The following is a 19,322-nucleotide window of genomic DNA, read 5'->3' on the forward strand; positions in this document are numbered from 1 at the left end:
TGAGCAAGTTGCGCCATTATCGTGTCCCGGGTTCTTTGCGTGTCCCCAGTAGAGGGAGCTCCAAAAACTTCTAGGGACAATCCCTAGTAGTTTTTGATGATTTCAAAACTTCTAGGGACAATGTCCCTAGTGTCCCTAGTGGTGGTGACGCCCATGATTGGGATCATTGATGTCACACACATGTCTATGCACTTGTTTGCTGATCGCTAACAGGGCCTATTTTAAGACAATTTGACTGGGGTGGCCAGGCAGTGGTGGCGCCTCTGTCTCTTGTGTGGGCGCCCCCCTCCCACCGAAATGCTGATGTGCGCAGCATTTCGATGGGGGGGGGGGCGACACAATCGAGTCTCAGAATCTTTTATTTGTGACGGTAGTACGTAAGGGCTAATGTTTCGGGAAAGTGTCTGGAGGCGTTTATTGGCATAGTTTTTTTTTTTCTAACATAGCCCTTTCGGGCGCTGCATGGAAAGAATTCAGCCAAAAGTCGGCTGTGCATGAATCAACCCCCTTTCGTCAGAGAACTTTTACTGCTTATGCCGATGGCCCTAAAATCCCCCCCCCCCCGATCCGTCCATGATAAACAAAACACCTTCCCATCCCAAGGCAGCGGCGTCACTCGACGTCACTTAACCGGTCGCCAGGATAGGGGAGGGGGGTCAAACGGACCCCTCTCGTTTTTTCGCGAATAACTCGCGTAAAAAGCGACCGATCGCGACGAAACTTTTGGTACCCTCACGATAATCAATTTTACACCTACCCTGAAAATTTTATGACCCTGACCCTAATGACCTTTGACCAGTGACCTACTTTTCAAGACCATGTTTGGTCGGAATCGCGATTCGGCGTGTCGGCTCGCATTAGGCGCGCGTTTGCAGTCTTTTCGTGGTTTCAAGCGTTCAAGCATGTGATATGATGTTGCTCCCATGCCAGCATTAGGGTGGGTGTCAAGGTCACTGGAAGGTCAGGTCAGGTCATTGATCTTTGATGTCCTCAGTTCACTTTTTGGAGTTTTACTTGTTTCTAGGCTAGTTTTTGGAGCTGAATTCGAATTTAGCAATCATTTGAACATTAACGATGTAGTTTTGGTGCCTTCACTACATGTTACGAAGCTGTCAGAGGCGGTTGCCACTTACTACGAATACCCGGCAAAACCCTTACCGGTTGACCTGACCTGACCTGACCCGACCTGGCCTAAATGCATGAAGAATCATCTATGATCATAACTAACATGATATTCGTCATCAGCACCCCGAAAAACCCCATAGGAGCCACCCTTTACGACGTTCTAACAGGTCCCGATTTTCTCGACTTTTGGGTCATTGATCTGACCTGGAAGGTCAACCGATGACCTAGGACCTTAAAATTGGATATCATCGGCTTTCTCTCGTCACGGGCAACACGCTCGTTTTTTCCGCGAAGCTCTAGCTCAATCAGGGGCAAAACGGCAAGGTGGGGGGTCTAACGCCCCCCCCCCCCTTCCCCTATACGTCCGCGGCTGGAAAAACACCAATACGGGCGAGGATTAAACCGCCGCCCGCCAGATTTTTCTCTTGGAAATACCCTCGTCAGAAGCAATGCGTGCACGTGCGTTTGAAAATCCGCTGTTGATCACGCGGCCAGTCTCAAAGCCACATCACAATTCAATTTTGCGGCCAATATCTCGCCACGCCACTGCCTCGAGACGCTCTCCAGATTTTGAAGAGCTTATGGCTCTGTAATGCCAAGAAAGATGCATTGGTGACCACTGACCAGTGTTGTAATTTGTATATTGCTATTTGTCATCGATGCGCCATTGATACCTCAACCGAGATATCTTCTCAGTTGTGGTAAGGCGCCTGAATAGTAGGACAATCCAGTAGCGGTATGGCGTCCCTGAGGGGCGCCCCAGTAGTGACAGGGCGCTCCAGTCTCGGTAGGGCGCCCCAGGCGTGACGGGGCACCCCTCAGTAGTGTAATGAAGCCCCAGTAGCGGCATTGAGCCCAAACAGCGGTGGGCGATCCACTGGTTGTAAGGCGTCTCAGTTGTGGCATAGCGCCCCAGTAGTGGCAGTAAGGGCGAGTTAGTTACTTGACTTATTGCTAGAGTAAATGCGCCCCAGTAGTGGTACGGCACCTCAGTTGTGGTAAGGTGCACCCGTTGTGATAGGGCGCCCCAGCTGTGTCAGGGCGCCCAGTGATGGTAGGGCGCCCCGGTTGTAGCAGGGCGCCGGAGTAGTGGTAGGGCGCCCAAGTAGTGGTGGGCGCCCCAGTGGTGGTAGGGCGCCTCGTGGCGGTAGGGTGCACCAGAAACTTAGGGCGCCCCAGCACCAGCGGAACGTCACAGTAGTGTTACGACGCCGCAGTAGTGGTACGGCGTCCCATTTCTGATAGGGCGCCCAAAGGTGGTTGGCGCCCCAATCGTGTCTGGGCGCCCCAATGTTGATAGGACACTTCAGTCGTGGTAGGCGCCCAAGTGCTGGTAGGGCGCCCCATTGCCGGTAGTGTGTCCCAATCGAAGTAGGGCGCCACAGTTGCACTTGCGGCAGGGCACCCCCAGTAGTGAGAGGGCACCCCCATTGGTGGTGGTGGCGCCTCAGTGAGCCCTTTTCCCCCTGTCAAGCTGAGTTGCGCCCCAAGAATGTGTCGCATCCGTGATTGTCGGCAGCCAATATATGTGGGCGGACTTTTGGGCTGTTTTTCACTGGGGTGGCAAAGTAAGACGACTGGGGTGGAAAACCGCACCACTGGGGTGGGTTTTGCCACCCCAGTTAACATGTTAAAATAGGCCCTGATCGCTAACGTTTGTAGCATCAATCAATATATGCAAATGTGTTCTCCAGGTTTTGGTGGCACTCTTCAGTGTCCCCACTGCGACTTCAGCTGTTTGGGACAACATCGTCTGGACAAACACTTGAAGAAAGGACACGGCCAAAGCGTGAACGGCAGATACAAGTGCAGGTGGTGTTCTTACGTCACCGACTATCCCGGCCTCATAACACGGCACCGAAGGACTCACGCGGAAGAACGGCCGTACCGCTGTGAAGTGTGCGGCAAAACGTTTTCTCAACAAGTCGGTCTGACCGCTCACCGTCGTGTGCACACCGGTCAGAGTCCGTGCAAGTGTGATATCTGTGGGAAGGTGTTCACACGGTCCGGTACCCTGACAATGCATAGACGTGTCCACGCTGGCGAGAAGGTCCGGCAGTGTGAACAGTCTGGTGCCGCGTGTTCAGCTATATCTAACGACAGAGAACACGGGACATCTCGTATTCGTGTGAAGCCCCACCAGCGCCCTGAGTGTTCGGCCAGTTTTGGTAATCATGCACATCTCATTAGACACATGCGGACCCACACAGGAGAGAGGCCGTTTGGCTGCTCATTATGCACGAGACGGTTTTCTCTTCGATCAGCCCTCACCGTACACATGCGAACCCATACAGGGGAGAAGCCGTATGGCTGCTCTATTTGCCAGGCACGATTCACTGAGCGGCGGCATCTCACCGTACACATGCGAACCCATACAGGAGAGAAGCCGTTTGGCTGCTCCATTTGCCAGGCACGATTTGCTCATCGGTCAGCCCTCATCAATCACACGCGTATCCATACAGGGGAGAAGCCGTATGGCTGCTCTATTTGCCAGGCACGATTCACTGAGCGACGGCATCTCACCGTACACATGCGAACCCATACAGGAGAGAAACCGTTTGGCTGCTCCATTTGCCCGGCACGGTTCGCCCAGCGTCCAACCCTCACCAACCACATGCGGACCCACACAGGGGAGAAGCCTTTTGGCTGCTCCATTTGCCCGGCACGTTATGCTCAGCAATCGGCTCTCACCGTACACATGCGAACCCATACAGGAGAGAAGCCTTTTGGCTGCTCCATTTGCCCGGCACGGTTTGCTCTTCGTTCAATTCTCACCATTCACATGCGGACCCACACAGGGGAGAAGCCGTTTGGCTGCTCCGTTTGCCCGGCACGTTTTGCTCAGCGATCGGGTCTCAGCGGCCACATGAGGACCCACACAGGAGAGAAGCCGTTTGGCTGCTCCATTTGCCCGGCACGGTTTGCTCTTCGTTCAAATCTCACCAGTCACATGCGGACCCACACATGGTAGAGGCCTTTTGACTGCTCCATGTGTCCGGCACGGTTTGCTCAGCTTTCGCATCTCACCAGTCACATGAGGACCCATACAGGGTAGAAGCCGTTTGGCCGCTCCATGTGCCCGGCACGGTTCGTTCAACGGTCGGCCCGAATAGCTCATATGCGAATCCACACAGGAGAGTGGCCGCAACGGCTGTTTCATATGCCCCGCTCGATTTTCAGTTTCATCACATCTTTAAACTCACCTGTCGACTCACAAGGGGGAGCGGCCGCTAGGTCGTCCATTACAAATAACCCTGCTCACAGTGGCGCAGGAACTATTTTCTGTCTGGGAGGCTCATTACGCGCCGCCGGAATGTACACTGTGGCAGGTCTGGACGCTTCCGTCTTTACATCGTGCTCCTTACCGCTGAATGCGTTTGATTCGCGTCAAATCTTGTGTGAAGACTTAGAACTGTACTAGCAATCTTATGGTCAAATAATTTTAGAAATCGACTGATAAAAATTTGAGTTATGAGCGTGTAAACACAAAATTGTGATTGCCGCGTTTCCTGCGTCGGCCGATCCCGCCGCAGTGGGTGACATATTCTTTGCAGGCTTTTAAATGTCATACTGATTGTTGAATTAATTAGAAACTTATCATACATACTCAGAAATGTCTGCTCTTTCATAAAGTGAAAGAAATCAGAAAATCGGCTCGTAACTTTTTGAGTTATCTGCGTGTAAACGCAAAACTGTCGCTAATATGGCAATTTCGATCACATTTGAGCTCAGCTTACCTTGAAGATAATGACCTAGGTTCATGAAACTCACACACAACAGAGTTCCCCATGGCGTCTTCCTACCCTCCAAATGTCGTCTTTCTAGCTTCAGTGGGTGCTGAGATCTTAGGGTGGAGGCGACATTCCCCCCCCCCCTCCTTCCACTGGACTTACATAGTACTCACAACCCTTCACCTACCGCTAAAACCGAGACCTGTACGTTCCATTTTCAAAAGACACATTCGAAAACACCAAGGTAGCGTTCGTACGCATGCTGAATCTGCCCTGCACAGTTGACTTCACGATCGCTGATCAACAGACACATGTGGACTCAGAGACAATGTGGACTACAAACAACGACCCACACGAGGGAGCAGGACATGTCTGCGGAGCGACATACATCTTTGCATCTTTTGAGCCTTAACCCGCGCCCCACTGGGGTCTGCGTATAACACGCCCTACTGGGGGGGGGGGCTATTCATAGCCCCCCCTCCTAACTCCGAAACTACTGGGCCGATCGTCGAAATTCAAACGGCGTCTGATAGCCCCGGAAAAACTGTCGAGCGAAACCTAATTTCATTGACCTCGAGGTCACCGATGACGTCACAGGTCAGGTCAAAGTAAAAATTATTAGCATTTTGGCTTGATCACGTTTTGGGCTCTGGCCGCCGTCTTACAAGTCAGACCAGGCTCATTTTTGGATCACACACTCGGGAACAGATGCTCTAGTTACCCTGAGGGTACCAAACTTGTACTTTGATTTTCAGGTCAAGGTCAGGTCATCACAGGTCACGAAAATATTATATCATGCGTCGGTCACGTGACACATGTTTTATGGTCCATTTAGGTCAGAGATTTCGAATTTGATGTCGTCTGTGTTATTCGAGGTCATTTTGAGTCGAATTTAGCTTATGTTAGGTCACTTTCAGGTCAAAAAAGGTCAAATTTTGAAGTTAAAATTTTTTAACAAAAAAGGTGTCTATTGGATGCAGTTTGAGCTCAGGAACACGATGGTGCTATTTATATTGGCGTACGATGTCAAATACGTGCTGAAAAATTGATTTGAAAAATTAATAATTGTGAATTTTTTGCAATAATGGGTAAAACTTGGCCATCTTTGAAGATATTTAGCTAAAACTTGCTAGAGTTAGTCATAATAATGCGTTCTATCACATATGTTCCGGTTTTTTCGAAAAGTCAAAAACTTTTTGAAAAAAATGTAAAAATATAAATTTTTAATATTATCATATAAAATTTTCGAAATTTTCAAAATTTCGAAAATCCGAGATAACAGTTTGATAGCGCAGTCTATTCTGAGTCCTCTCATGCAAAGAAATTGGATTTAGCTTAAAAACTGAGCTCTTGGGAGCGATTGCCGTGGTTCAATGTTTTGCGTCGAAATCGGCCGAACATGACGTCACTCTGACGTCATTTCCGGCCGACCTATAGTAGGTACGAAGTTCAAATTTTGACACAAGGTGTAAAATTGATGCAGTCTAAGGTACTGAAAGTTTGGCGTCGATACGTCAAGCGGTTTGGAAGTTATTGCAGAAAAACGGGAGGGGGGGGGCTATAAATAGCCCCCCCCCCCCCAGTGGGGCGCGGGTTAAATGTTAACATTTTTTTCCTGATTTCTTGTAGTTCAGGTATATGTACCCAACTTGCTGGCTGCTGCAATACATTGTTGTTCAGGATCAGTTTTTTGTTGTTGTCGTTGTTGTTACGATATTTGGGCGCCGCGTCTCTGAGTGCGCCTCCGACTTTCTGACCTACTCCAACTCCGTCTCTGGGAGCTGGTGGGAAATTGCATTGTTAAAGGTTTAAAACACTGCATTCACAATGTGTTGACTGCTCTAAGTGTCGCAATTACGGAGCGTGTGTATCTTGAGGCTTGCAACATGGTATTTGATGTGTGAATGCCATTTTTATCCCAGGTACATTTTGTCACCAGACGCTTACATCTACTTCCCTAAATTAGCTTCGGAGTTCGGACGACACCTACGCTATACGGTTACAGGACAATTTACCGAACTGCGTTTTGCGGAATGCTTATTCGCCGAATGTCAATATGTCGAATGCATTTTGCCGACGTGTCAGAAAGGCGAAGTGCTAAAAGTCGAAAATGAAATTTGCGCACATGCCTTTTTGCCGACGTGCAAAAAGTCTAATTACATTTCGACTAATCGACATTTCAGCAAGCTGCCAATTCGGCAGATTGACATTTCGGCAAATTTACATTTCAACTAATTGACATTTCGACTAATGGGCAAATCGCATTTCGGCAAATTTACATTTCGGCTAATAAGCATTTCGGCATATTGGCATTTCGGAAGAAAAGGCATGTCGGGAAATGGCATTTTGACATTTTGACACGTCGGCAAAAAGCACATCGGCAAAATGACGTTCGGCAAAATGACATTCGGCAAATCGCCTTTCGGGATTTTGTCCGGACACCTGCGCTACTGGCAACCAGTAGCGGCGGAACACCTTCAATTAAAGGAAATAGTTCACTTTCACGAAATTATTTTTTTTGCAATGGATTTGTGATTTTTTATGTTCAAAATGATCAGCAAAGAAAATAAAACCTTTTTACAACAAAAGATTATTTTCTATATTTTTTGATATGGGAAGAACTTTTCAGTTACTGTAAGGCACACGCGATCCAGTATGAAAAGAGCATGGGTCCCGAAAATTCTTCAGAAACTAGAGAAATTATCGCGGCCACCGGCATTTGGGCGATCTGCTCGCGTATATATCTTTCCCGAGCGAAAAAAACAAACATTCGAGTTTTTTGGCGCTTTTGTTTCAATTGTGGTGGTTCTGTTCGAAGGCCCATGAAGGTGGTGTTTGCGCAAAATTTCCAACGGAAAATCACCGACTATTTAGTGTAGACAGCTACATATTAACTTTTTGAACAGGCCTCTCTCATTGTTTGTTTTATACATTTTATTATAGGCTGGCTGTTAATTCCATCTCAATCTGTCATCTTTGTCAGGCAAACGTGTCAAACGGTCGTTATTTCGGTATGAATTGAAATTCGCAACATCTTTTGTACTGTCTCTCCTCTCTCTCTCTCTCTCTCTCTCTCTCTCTCTCTCTCTCTCTCTCTCTCTCTCTCTCTCTCTCTCTCTCTCTCTCTCTCTCCTCTCCTCTCCTCTCCTCTCCTCTCCTCTCTCTCTCTCTCTCTCTCTCTCTCTCTCTCTCTCTCTCTCTCTCTCTCTCTATCTATCTATCTATCTATCTATCTATCTATCTATCTATCTATCTATCTATCTGAAACCTGCCACCTTTTGCAGACTGGCCGAGTCTTGATCGAGACTGCAAAGCGTGGCAAATGCATGATTGAGGTGTACCAATAATTTTCTGAATGCATGCCTGGCCTGTGCCTGAATGTTAGGTATCACTGCATGCCTGGCCTGCGCCTGGTCATCAGGAGCAGGCCTATGTTTGAGTGCGCCTATGTTTCTCATGTCAAATTGTTTCGGTTATAAACCTGCAAAAGCTAAACATGCGCTCATTGATCAATCAGCTTTCAGTGATGTAGGTACTAATGTGTGTTTTTGTGAATAGTATAATGCAAACAGAATCATTCAGAATAAATTTGGCTCTCAACAACAATGTCCATAACATTTCTTACTCCATTTCATTTCCAGTGCTCCAGCCTCCAGCCTTGTGGGTGTATGCATTCAAGATGCTTGAAAAGGTGAGCTGTTTGCATGTTTTATGCTCAACATTTCTCCATTCAACAGCAGCATAAGCACCATTTGAATGAAGTGTAGACTGTAGGGTATATATTGTGTTATTCGAAAAATAACAAACTTTGAAGCTTTATAGGGCAGTCCATCTCTAATACTCTAGTCAAAATTATCATACCAACTTCAGCTGATTCTGACTCTGACTTTGCAGCACTGGTCAAAGCTGAGCATGTCAAGAGGTTACAACTTACAGGGTTGTTTGACGTTGGGAGCCTTGGGCACTGGGGAGCCATTCTTTGTGGGATTCCCGTCACATATCTAGAAGGAATATGCAAAACAAAATATACAAGGCTATACCCCAGTTAATACGCCCATGTGGTTACCACATGGACATTACAAGGGCAAGGTGGTCTCACATGGGCAGGGGAAGAGCATGGGTCTGGAAGACATGTATGCATGGGAACCGAACCATATGGGCTAGCCCATATGGTTCCAATGCATAGACGTCTTACAAAACCAGGTGGACACCATGTGGAGAAGGTGGGTTAGCCCACATATGCACCATACGGTTACCATGTGTGTATGTTAACTGGGGCATAGTTATCACCTTCCATATTGCTATGCTCCTAACCATTTTCCTAACAACACTCATCGCTAACAATTCTCATTTTATGGTGTTTTATTAACCAGCTAAAAATGTGAACTTGAAGTATGACATCTATCAGGGGACATTGAATGCAAATTTGTTTCAATTGAAGTTTGAAGACATGATAGATTGGCTCTTGAATGGGTTTGCTCTCACTCCCTCTCTTTCTCTGTGTCTCTGCTTTAGGTCCCTTAATTCTGGAGTCTGGAAAAGTTTCTTAACCAGAAATGATTTTGTGTATTACTCGCAGGTGTAATTGTCTTCATGTTTGGTGACAAGGTCGCAGTCATAATGCCATCATGCTGTGTGTAAACTTATATTTCTGAACGACATTACATACTTTGTTGTGGATTGATTAATGTTTGCTGAACAATAATCAATTTGATTTTACATATTAAATGTATTAGAGGCTGAGAATATAGTCATTTTGCTTTGCACTTGTCACCTGAAAAGGTCTCATAATCATTATATTAACATCACTTTCCTTTTCAGGAAGAACTGAGGAGACTGAAAGGGGATATCATATGTCCCAGACTGGACGTTTTTGACGGAATTCATGAGGTAAGTTTTCAACTAGCCCCCCCCCCCGCTCCCTAGTTTTAACTTAACCCCTCATGGCCGATTGGTCTATGGCCTCATGGCTCATGGCCGAGTGGTCTAAAGCGCCTGATTACGACGCTGAAACAGGTAGCGACAGCGAGAGCCCGGATTGAGCCCCCGGGACTCAAATCGGGCTCGTGACCGTCGGCACCGGCCACATTCAGCTCCTACGTGTAATGGCATGTGTCTTTGGCAAGGACCGCTCGAAGGCTAGAGAGTGTCAGTGTGCGAAGGACACCGTTTTTTTTATTTTATTTAAAAAATGGGTACATCAGCTTTTACATGCTGGCAAACATTGCACTTGTTAGACCCTCTCCGGGGGGGGGGGGGGGGGGTCAGTCTTACCAATAGCGTGATTAGGATTAGCCCCAACTTTGATCGATAGCAATTGTCAACTGTTTTCTGCCTTTGACGCGAATTGACGATCTCAGAACCAGGGTGTGTGAACAATTTCTTTGTAGTTTCTGCATCAAAAGTTATTGCAGAAAATCAATTTTGGTAGAAATCGGATGTTACGTTACGTGATCTCGATGCTAAACCGGTAAAGCGGCGACCTGAGCTCAAATCTCAAGAAACGATAGAGCTTAAAAAGAACTGTTGAATGGTTTTCCGCGACTCTAGCCCTCATTGCTACGGTGCTATGGCGAGATTTGCGAAGGAATGTCGATATCGCTAAAATATCGAAACATTTTTACTTTGTTGACCTAGGAGACATCGTTTCAATAATCAATTTGTTTACAGGAACTGGAGAAAGGGACGGCAATTGGATTTGAGTGTCCAGTTGGACAGGCCAGCGCTGAGCTCTTCCGGAAGCTGTATGAAGAGGTGACAAGAACGACTCTGTCAGTGGATACTTGCACTAAGGGCGGCAAGTTTCTGGCATACAGGGTAAGTATTCATGTATTCCTACAGCACATGGGGAGAGGGGGGGGGGGGTGATGCCACCCCCAGACAGTTTTTCATCGCTGCACATTAGGGGAGAGTGGAGAGACTTGGGACATATTTTTAGCACCAAATTTAAAGAGTTCTGTATACTAAACTTAAGGGAAGAATGCCACCTTGAGTGAGTGATGTGACTTGAGTGAATGTGCCTTGAGTGAGCATGAAGGTCGAGGTTAAGCTAGATCACCGTAAATAGCCGTCATAGATGCGCCGCTTTCATGTCTGTTGCTAGCCCCCTCCAGCCCCCAATCGATGCCCCCTAAACCTCCCCTACCCTCTCCCACTCATCCCTTCCCCCTAAGTTCGCCCGCTGCCACAAAATAGCGGAGAACATGAAATCCCATAGTAAAGCCCTATACCGCCGAAATCACCAACATTTTTACTTTGACCTGACCTAGCAAGGTCAAGACGTGACATAGGAAAGTAAAACTATGTCTCGTTGGATTCGTCTCATCCCAAGGATTCGTATGGTTTTGTACCGAAGCTCTAGCATGATCAGGAGCGAAACGGCGGGGGGGGGGGGTTGCACCCCCATCCCCCCACATGTGCGTTCTAGGGTGGGAAAATCGCATATGCGGGCGAGGGTTAAGCTTACCCTTATGGGAGGCCGCTTTTTGGGACACCCTACTGGCGATCGTTTCATAAAAAAAAAAAACGTTACGGCGTACGCTACGGAAAAATAACGTACGCCGTTTTTCTGCACGCGATTTCAACGTTTTTGCATAGACTTATTGCGTTTTTACTTCGCATTTCCACTCTTGCTGTGAATGGAAAAAAACGAATGCATAAAACTGCATAAAACGGATATAAAATGTTGAAACACCTTAGATTCATATTATGTCTGAACAAATGGGCTAGATAACCCGACGTAAGTTACGGAAGGGTCTTATGAAACGACCCCATGCAGACGCGTAATAGTCTAACAACGCAATTTAACATGGGACGGACTATGGGGACGCGTCGGCAGCTCGGCGTTAGGTCTGCGCTGAACACCAGTGTTGTAGCCGCCAATGCTAAATTGTATCGTTAGGTCATGAAGGTGCGCGTGTGCCGTGGACGATCTGCGTTACAGGCTCTGTTCTTTGGGAGAGGTCTAAGTGGCTGCTGTTGTAACATTTCCTGGTTTGCAGGCGACGTATGTGTGCCATCACAACGTCCGCGATCGGGGTCGGAAGGCGTCTGCAAAGGACACTCAGTGCCCCTGGAGATTGCATGTGGTCTCCAAGACTAGGAGCTCTATGTCGCGAATCAGGTTGGTTATGACTTTGGTACCTAACAGTACCGATGTGTGATGTGTCGTTCGATTTTTTAAAATCCCCTACCCATTAATATAGGCAGGCAGGAGTGTCAAAACGCATGCTTGCAGGAATGCTCAGGAATGCTTGCAAAATTCTTTTTTTTTAAATTCGGCATTTATCTTTAATTACAGGTACACCCGTCTGCAGACTTGTGGCAGATACGTGGTCCTTCTCGCCAAGCCCATAAGGGTCATCCGCCCAGCTGTCACCGCTACCCCAATGTCCCCGCTCGGCTCGCCGATAAGGTCGTCCAACCTACCGCGCAGTCTGCAGAGGGGTGTGCCTACATGCTTGGAGTGCATTGTTTTTTTTTTTTAACAAATCAGGTCCTCGTCAACATACCCTTTGTAGAAATTGGCAGAGACCAATGAAACGCACATTGCGCATCCTGTATGCGTTTAAATCTTCTCTCATCACATCAGATTTGTTACCGGCAACATCGGGGGAGGGAGGGGTGCATTGTGTGTCTCCTGAAAAGGCGGGGAACGATTTCTGACATTATGCGAATATTGTTCCAGCGATAATCTGCATGCATCCTGCGGCCTGGTTGTGAGGGGCCTGGGACATCACAACCACGCCACGGACATTCCGGCTGCACTGAAACACCGAAGGGTCAGCGACGCGACCGAGGCCAAGCTCAAGAGCCTGTTCAGGCACTATCATTCTCCGAGCACGGCGCTGCAGACCCTCGACATGGAGCTCAGGGAGGAGTGGGGGGAGGAGTATCCTCTCAAGGCTGCCGATCGCTCGCTCCTGCCAGATCTTTCCTACGTCTACCGGTTCGTGTCCTTATCTTTCCATCCGGCATATCCGAGTTCTCATCCGACAGTACCTATACCTATATACGCCTGCCACAGTAAGCAGTTGATAACCATGCAGTAATATGACTACGCAGAATGCTAGTCCTCCTACGCTCAAGTTCGATTAAACTACGTCTCACACTATGTATCACCGGATTAATGCGAACTTCAATAGGAACACGACTTCAATCCTTTGCGTTTCCCATGTATTCCGTTTTTTTTTTTTGTGTGTGTGTAATTGAAAAATATATTTCTATAAGCACTGGCGGACGGTACTAGTTCTAACTAGCACCATCCAGTTGGTGAGCAATAGTATGTGTAAGATATGGTGAGCATCGCATATATAATAATGTTACGTGCCTTTGTGAGGCGCCAAACTGTCCATTGCACAACTTGCTCTTCAATGTCCTCCACAGTTGAATCGTTTGGTGAGGCAGTGGGTTCGATTCCCACAGCTGACTTGATCCGTACCAGTCAGACCTGGCGAGCGTCTCATACAAATGGATTTGACTAGAGGTGTTGTGTCCAGTGCTGCGGAGTCGGCCGGAGTCGGTAGTTTTGGCCGGAGTCGGAGTCAGTAATTTTTCACCGACCAGAGTCGGAGCTGGAGTCGGATTCGATTTTAGCGGGCCGGAGCCGGAGTCGCTGAAATTCGGTCAACTCCGCATTACTGGTTGTGTCGTGTCAACTGTGATAATTGCCCATTGTGCGACCTTTCCGTTTTCAGGTCATTAAAGGGCACTGCGTTCTTTGACTTTATTTCAGCCTGTACTACAAGATCCACGGCGAGCAGTACGGGGACCAGAAGAAGACGGCGCTGGTCGACCGCCTGCTGGAGTTGGCCGAGAGCCGCTCGGACACGCGGGTGGACGTGTCAGACGGCCGCTGCACCGTGGCCATCGTCACGCCGCTGATGGCGCGCGTCCACCAGCTGCCGGAGGCGGGAGAGACAGTATTCGTCGACGCCGGTGGGAACTGCGACCGCTCACAGGCCCGCATATTCCTCTTCATGGCATCCACCGTGGTAGGCGGCCTACCCCTCGGCGTCGTCATCACAAACGACGAGGCGCAGGCCACGCTGGAGAGCGCCTTCTCGCTGCTTCAGTCGATGCTGCCGGAAGGTATGTTCACCCGTCTACACTGACTGTGAGGTACGCTACCTGGCCCTTCCGGACAAGCCACTAAGGGTCACAGGTCCCGCTGTCACCGTCGCCCCAATGACCCTCAGCGGCTCGCTGATAAGGTCGTCCAACCTGTCGCGCAGTCTGCAAAGGATACTCACGAGCTAAGCTATCTCTAGTACACCTCCTTGTAACTTCTTAAGTTTACCTTAGATAATGTTACGTCGGCACATAACGACTTTAACGTAGCGCAATGAAAATGACAAATAAAACCGTACTTCATTTATGTATGTACCGCTACCGTCAGACTGAGTGGTAGGCTACCTGGTCCTTCTCGACAACCCAATAAGGGTCATCCGTCCCGCTGTCACCGTCGCCCCAATGGTCCCGGTCTGCCCGCTGATCAGGTCGTTCAACCTACCGCGGGTCTGACATACGTGGTTGAGAGCTTTTGTGAATGCGATTATTTTCATTGGTTACAACAATTACAACCAACACTTACAAACGTGTAACATTTTTCAATAATAATATAATCGAGGCCTGCAACCGGTTTCACATGGTAATTTCGATGATAACGTTTTACAGACGCTTTCGGTGGCCGTGGCTCAGCAGGGCCGCAGATCCTAATGACTGACGACAGCGCTAGCGAGCGGAACGCACTGCACTCGGTCTGGCCTGACGCGACCAGACTCCTGTGCGTGTTTCACGTGCTGCAGGCCACGTGGAGGTGGCTGTTTAGCCACAAAAACGGCATCAGGCAGCAGGTAAATGCTCACTTATTGTTCAATGCAATGGTCACTTACGGATCACACGTTAGACCAGAGATGCGATGCCGAGGCCGTAGGCGGCACTTCTTGCAAGATTTTGGGGACGCTAAAACATTTTGTTAGGATCCTGAACCGTTAACATGGCTCGGTTTCGGTCCACAATTCTGGATTATCTGTTTTTGGAGTTATCTGTGTTTCGCCAAGCAGAATCCGACCTCTCCCATCACCATGAATGTCTGACTATTCAATTGCCTGCCTGAACAGATTGATCTGTGTTCACAGCATCGACAAGAGCTCATGAGGCTGGCCAAGCAGATGGTGTACGCACCATCGGAGCGTGGCCTCGCGGAGGCCATGGAGACGCTGCAGGGTCGGTGGGGTGCCCTCTACCCGCGGTTCATCGCCTACCAGCAGGCGCTGTTGGATCGGCGGCAGGAGTGGGCCCTGTGCTTCAGGGCTGGCCTCCCGACACGGGGCCACAACACAAATAATACCGTGGAGGCTGCCATGAGGGTTCTCAAGGACAACGTCCTCCACCGGTAAATCTTAAGACATTCTAGCGCAAATTAAGTAAGGCATCTATCCACTATCAGTTATCACCTTCCCCTCTCTCGAAAATAGTTGATTCGGCTCAATGCTAGCGTATGAAACAAACTTAAACTTATCAATCATTTACCTACTTATCTCGTTTGCTGACTGCCCTGTCCCGTCTGTCGCCTTTACCTTGCTATCTGCCGATCGATTGCTAGTCTTCACCGGGGAAGGGGGGGGGGGGGTGCATCACTTCTGTGTCATGAAGGGTATATGGATGTGCTATGCTGTACGTGCGTGCATGCGTTTGTGATTTGTTGTTTGGGGTTTTAGGGCGCGTCAACTGCGAGGTCATTTTGCGCTGTGTGTGTGTGTGGAGGGGGGTCGTACCAAGTCCAAAGTCCTGCATGTGAATTGACGATACATAACCAAGTTTATTGAAAGTCTTTTTCACTCAAGTCATATAACTCAGTCATTTTCCAATAAACTTGAGTTATTTATCATCAATTCACACCCGTCATGGATTCTCTACCTCCTGTATGCACCGTCGAGGGTGGCAAAAAGTCCGTAACGGCGAGGGTGATTTTGTGTCTTTCCCAGGACTCGGCTCTACGACGTCCTCCAGCTCCACGACGTACTCAGCCTCAGACTGAGCGACTTCTACGAGCGAAAGCTCGTAAGCTTCGCCAGTGGACGGCGACCACCGGCTGCCCGTCAGGGAGGCTCCCGAAGCAGCGCTGTGAGCGTCCCACGGGACCGCATCACTCCCGACGGGGTGAGATATCGTCGTGGATGGACTACGTTATGGTCTCACATGTGTCGTCTTGCGCTGCTGCGGTCTCACGACAGCTTTACTGCTACTGCAAAAGTGGAATTGAATACCATCGCTTAACAGGTTATGAAAATGATGCTGTTTTGCCAGCTCTACACTCACACACACACACAATTTTCTCATTCCCTCGGACAAGTGACAGTTCACAGTCCCGGCGTTTTTTTCCACCAGTAGGTACTTAAATCAACACCCTTACATTCTGCGCTAGTCATTCAAATCAAACAGAGTTTTCGCCACAAACAGCTCTGCCTCTGCCTAACGAAAGGACAATGACTGATTGGTGCGTATCGTCGTTTTGTATTCCTGCAGGAGAACCCGGGCATCTACAGCGTGCTGTCCACAGACGGCAGCACCCTGTACACCGTGGACAGCACCCTGGATATGTGCACCTGTCCGGGGTATGTCGGGGGCGGCAGGTGCAAGCACCTTGACGCCGTCAAGGCCCTCGACAGCGGCACGGCCGATAACTCTGCAACTGCAGACACTGCGAGCGTCGAGGACAGGAAGCTCATGTACTTCGTGGCGACAGGTGAGTCAATTGCCTGGCACAGCGAATCGTAATCTCAATAGATCGCATAAATTGATTTCTGTGTTCGTGAGGTCAGTTCGAGGTCTGGCAACTGGCCAGTTACGTGATCTCATCACTGTAAGCAAAAGAGTCATATTGAAACCCCGATTTCCGTCTTAAAAGGGATATCATTGTCATCCATATAAACCCTAGATTACCTACTAAAATACGGAATTGCAGGTCACCGATACGCTTCGAGGCTGGAGTATCGCTAAAATATGGCGTCATTTGTTAAGTTAAAAGTGTCGTCACCCACCTATCGCGAAAGGCATCTCCAGTGTATCTAAAAAATTGATAACATATCCCAATCGAATGACATACAATGTGACCTTTCGGCTTTCAGTCTCCTTAGCCTGACCTGGCACAACATGACTCGATAAAAAATAATAAACACCATGTTATTTTACCATGTACATCTTGTCAAACCAACACACGGTGACGCAGGTACTATTTTTTTTAAATCAAATCAGGGCACGGTCAAAAATGAACCATTTCGATAAACTATTGTTTCTTGCAATGCCTACATTAATAAGCTACAATCACTGGTTTTGTTTCAGGTCGACAAGATATGTCTCCCGACTGGTTTGCGGACCTGAGGACTCCCGGTCCGGAACCTGCGCTGCGCCCAACCACCGTCGCAGAAGACGCTGCCCCGTCCCCAGAGCCCGCCGATGGTGGAGGAGCATCAGACAGCGGCGACGATTTCACCAGTCGTCCGCCAGTGGCACTGGCCAGCTCGTCTAGAGTAACGGCTCCCGACCCACTGGAAGAGGTGCGCCAGTCACTGGCAGCCTTCTCCGAGGCGGTCTCTGCAGCGGTCCTGGAGGACACCGCTGCGCACCCGGACCAGGGACCGTCTTGGCAGAAGGCATTGAACGCTTTCGTCGCCGACTGGAGGAAAGGCGCGACGCCCACAGCTCGGCAGAGCCAGCTGTACGCCCAACGCCACCTGGGAAAGGCGCGCTACGCCACCACCATCCCGGTGCTGCGTCCGGAGCGTCGGACCAGCTGTCCCCTCCGAGGCCGCGCCCGAGTCAGCGCCGGGCGACCTCCCAAGGCAGACCGCGCTGACCACCCCTACCAGCAAGCGGAGGGCCAGCGGCGAGCTGCAGCGCCACACAGCCTGCAGACTCGGATCGAGACCAACCGCGGTCCGGGTCACTAGTTCTGCCACTAGTAGACTCTCACTGGGCGCGAGGAGCGTGACGTCAAGGCCATAAACATACAGGTTAGTCGAGGTTGGCGTCACCATTGCGACACTAGATTTTGGAATATACTATTTTCTTTCTTGGTTCTAAACCAGAAAGTACATCAAAGTTCGTTTTTGAAATGTTTTAGTAGCTGTTACCCGTTAAAAATAACGTGAAAATACGAAATGTTTGTGTTTTATATCATACTTATGCATCACCCACCCCATAAAGTCATCAATAGCATGTTTTATTGTGACCCGAATAAAACACCAGTTTTCCCATAGCATCCCATGCTAGAGCCGGCTCCGCGTCGCAATGCTGACGTCACAGCAGACGATGCCACTGAACTTTCGTGCGTGCGACTTGTCTGTCGGAGCAGCATGTGCGACAATGTGGTCTGGCTGGGGTGACTTCCCACCAGGTGCAGCGGCTCGTGCCCTGGCCGCCGGCTAGTGAACAGAGACCCCTGTGCGGTTCCCACGATATAGCGCTTGGTTTCGTAGATGGGGCTTGTAGGCTAATGATGGGCACGACCGGGTGCTGTATGCTATATGTGGTGACAGCGGCGTTCCTGAGTTTAGGGTGTATCTCTTGCTCTGAAGTCCAGAAGTCCTTATCGTTCTTGTGCATTCACTTGCTCTTCAATGTCCTCCACAGTTGAATCGTTTGACGTTTGGTGAGGCATTCTTGTGCATTCTTGTGCATTCACTTTGTCAGTGCCTGATGTCAGTGTCAGTGTTTGTCAGTGTTTGATTTTGTAGCAGACATGCAGTCATATTTGGTTAAATAGAACCTTGCAGTCTGAGGCAGTCTTTTCATTACAGTGCCTCATTACAGCGTCTCATTCATTACAGTTCAATATTTAGAAATGCAAGACATTACATATTAGGGCTGATCGGGCATAGAAATACAAAACAACAGTATACGCTCGCTGGCTATTATTCTGAGACTCAGCATTGAACCTGCCATCACTACAATACAGGAGGCGACAGGTGTAGAGGTGATGTCATACGTACTCATTTATCAAGATCTGCTGACTTGACCCACAAGTTGACTCCATTATCAATATTGTCTCTTTATCATGAAACAGACTCAGAAACCTTGGCATGAATGCTCTCAGGCTCTCAAGAGAATGTTGAAATTCAGGTCTCAAAAGATTAAAATTACAATAATGAAATGTTTCACCTACCTTCCAAGCCATAAACACTCATACTGGTACTGGATGGAACTTAAAATAAAAAAACAGGGGTGGATAATTAGGGGTTGTAGCACCCCCTGGAATTTTCAGAATTCTCTACCGCTGAATAAAGAGGTTAATCATCAAAATATTATCACAATCACCCAGCAAAACACGGTATATACAGCACAACACAGCCCAATACCCACAGACAGCCTATAAACAAGCAGTGATGGAGGCGTGTTCAAAAAGTTAACATGCAGCTGTCGACACTAAATAGTCAGTGATTTTCCGATACAAATTTTGCGCAA

General features: G+C 48.7%; 3 protein-coding genes across 3 annotated transcripts in view; all 3 read left to right on the forward strand.

Annotated features, from left to right (window-relative positions):
* The window catches only part of LOC122386917 (zinc finger protein 2-like), a 65,371-nt gene extending 60,072 nt beyond the window's left edge, over window positions 1-5,299 (forward strand). The window contains exon 11 of the mRNA XM_043376649.1: window positions 2,820-5,299. Coding sequence (XP_043232584.1) covers window positions 2,820-4,096 — 1,277 coding nt within the window. The 3' untranslated portion in view covers window positions 4,097-5,299. The remainder of the gene's footprint in view (window positions 1-2,819) is intronic.
* Window positions 5,300-7,798: 2,499 nt separating this feature from the next.
* On the forward strand, window positions 7,799-13,718 carry LOC122386919. Its single transcript, XM_043376656.1, has 6 exons — window positions 7,799-7,867; window positions 8,498-8,547; window positions 9,678-9,746; window positions 10,527-10,673; window positions 11,858-11,979; window positions 12,544-13,718. Exons 2-6 carry the CDS (start codon window positions 8,536-8,538, stop codon window positions 12,905-12,907), a joined length of 714 nt encoding a protein of 237 aa, XP_043232591.1. The 5' UTR covers window positions 7,799-7,867; window positions 8,498-8,535; the 3' UTR covers window positions 12,908-13,718.
* LOC122386942 lies at window positions 13,140-19,218 on the forward strand. The gene is made up of 7 exons (XM_043376692.1): window positions 13,140-13,153; window positions 13,591-13,946; window positions 14,532-14,710; window positions 14,996-15,252; window positions 15,845-16,019; window positions 16,386-16,605; window positions 17,202-19,218. The coding sequence occupies exons 1-7, from the start codon at window positions 13,140-13,142 to the stop codon at window positions 17,807-17,809; spliced, it is 1,809 nt and encodes a 602-aa protein (XP_043232627.1). The 3' UTR covers window positions 17,810-19,218.
* The last annotated feature ends 104 nt before the right edge of the window (window positions 19,219-19,322 follow it).

The sequence above is a fragment of the Amphibalanus amphitrite genome, unplaced genomic scaffold (genome assembly GCF_019059575.1).
Source record: "Amphibalanus amphitrite isolate SeventyFive unplaced genomic scaffold, NRLGWU_Aamphi_draft 000267F_arrow, whole genome shotgun sequence".
Lineage (NCBI taxonomy): Eukaryota > Metazoa > Arthropoda > Thecostraca > Balanomorpha > Balanidae > Amphibalanus > Amphibalanus amphitrite.

Coding starts and splice junctions, on each gene's coding strand:
- LOC122386942 (XM_043376692.1), top strand. Junction 15,253..15,844: donor AAGGACAACGTCCTCCACCG/GTAAATCTTAAG, acceptor TGTCTTTCCCAG/GACTCGGCTCTACGACGTCC. Junction 16,606..17,201: donor CATGTACTTCGTGGCGACAG/GTGAGTCAATTG, acceptor GTTTTGTTTCAG/GTCGACAAGATATGTCTCCC.
- LOC122386919 (XM_043376656.1), top strand. Junction 9,747..10,526: donor TTTTTGACGGAATTCATGAG/GTAAGTTTTCAA, acceptor ATTTGTTTACAG/GAACTGGAGAAAGGGACGGC. Junction 10,674..11,857: donor GCAAGTTTCTGGCATACAGG/GTAAGTATTCAT, acceptor CCTGGTTTGCAG/GCGACGTATGTGTGCCATCA.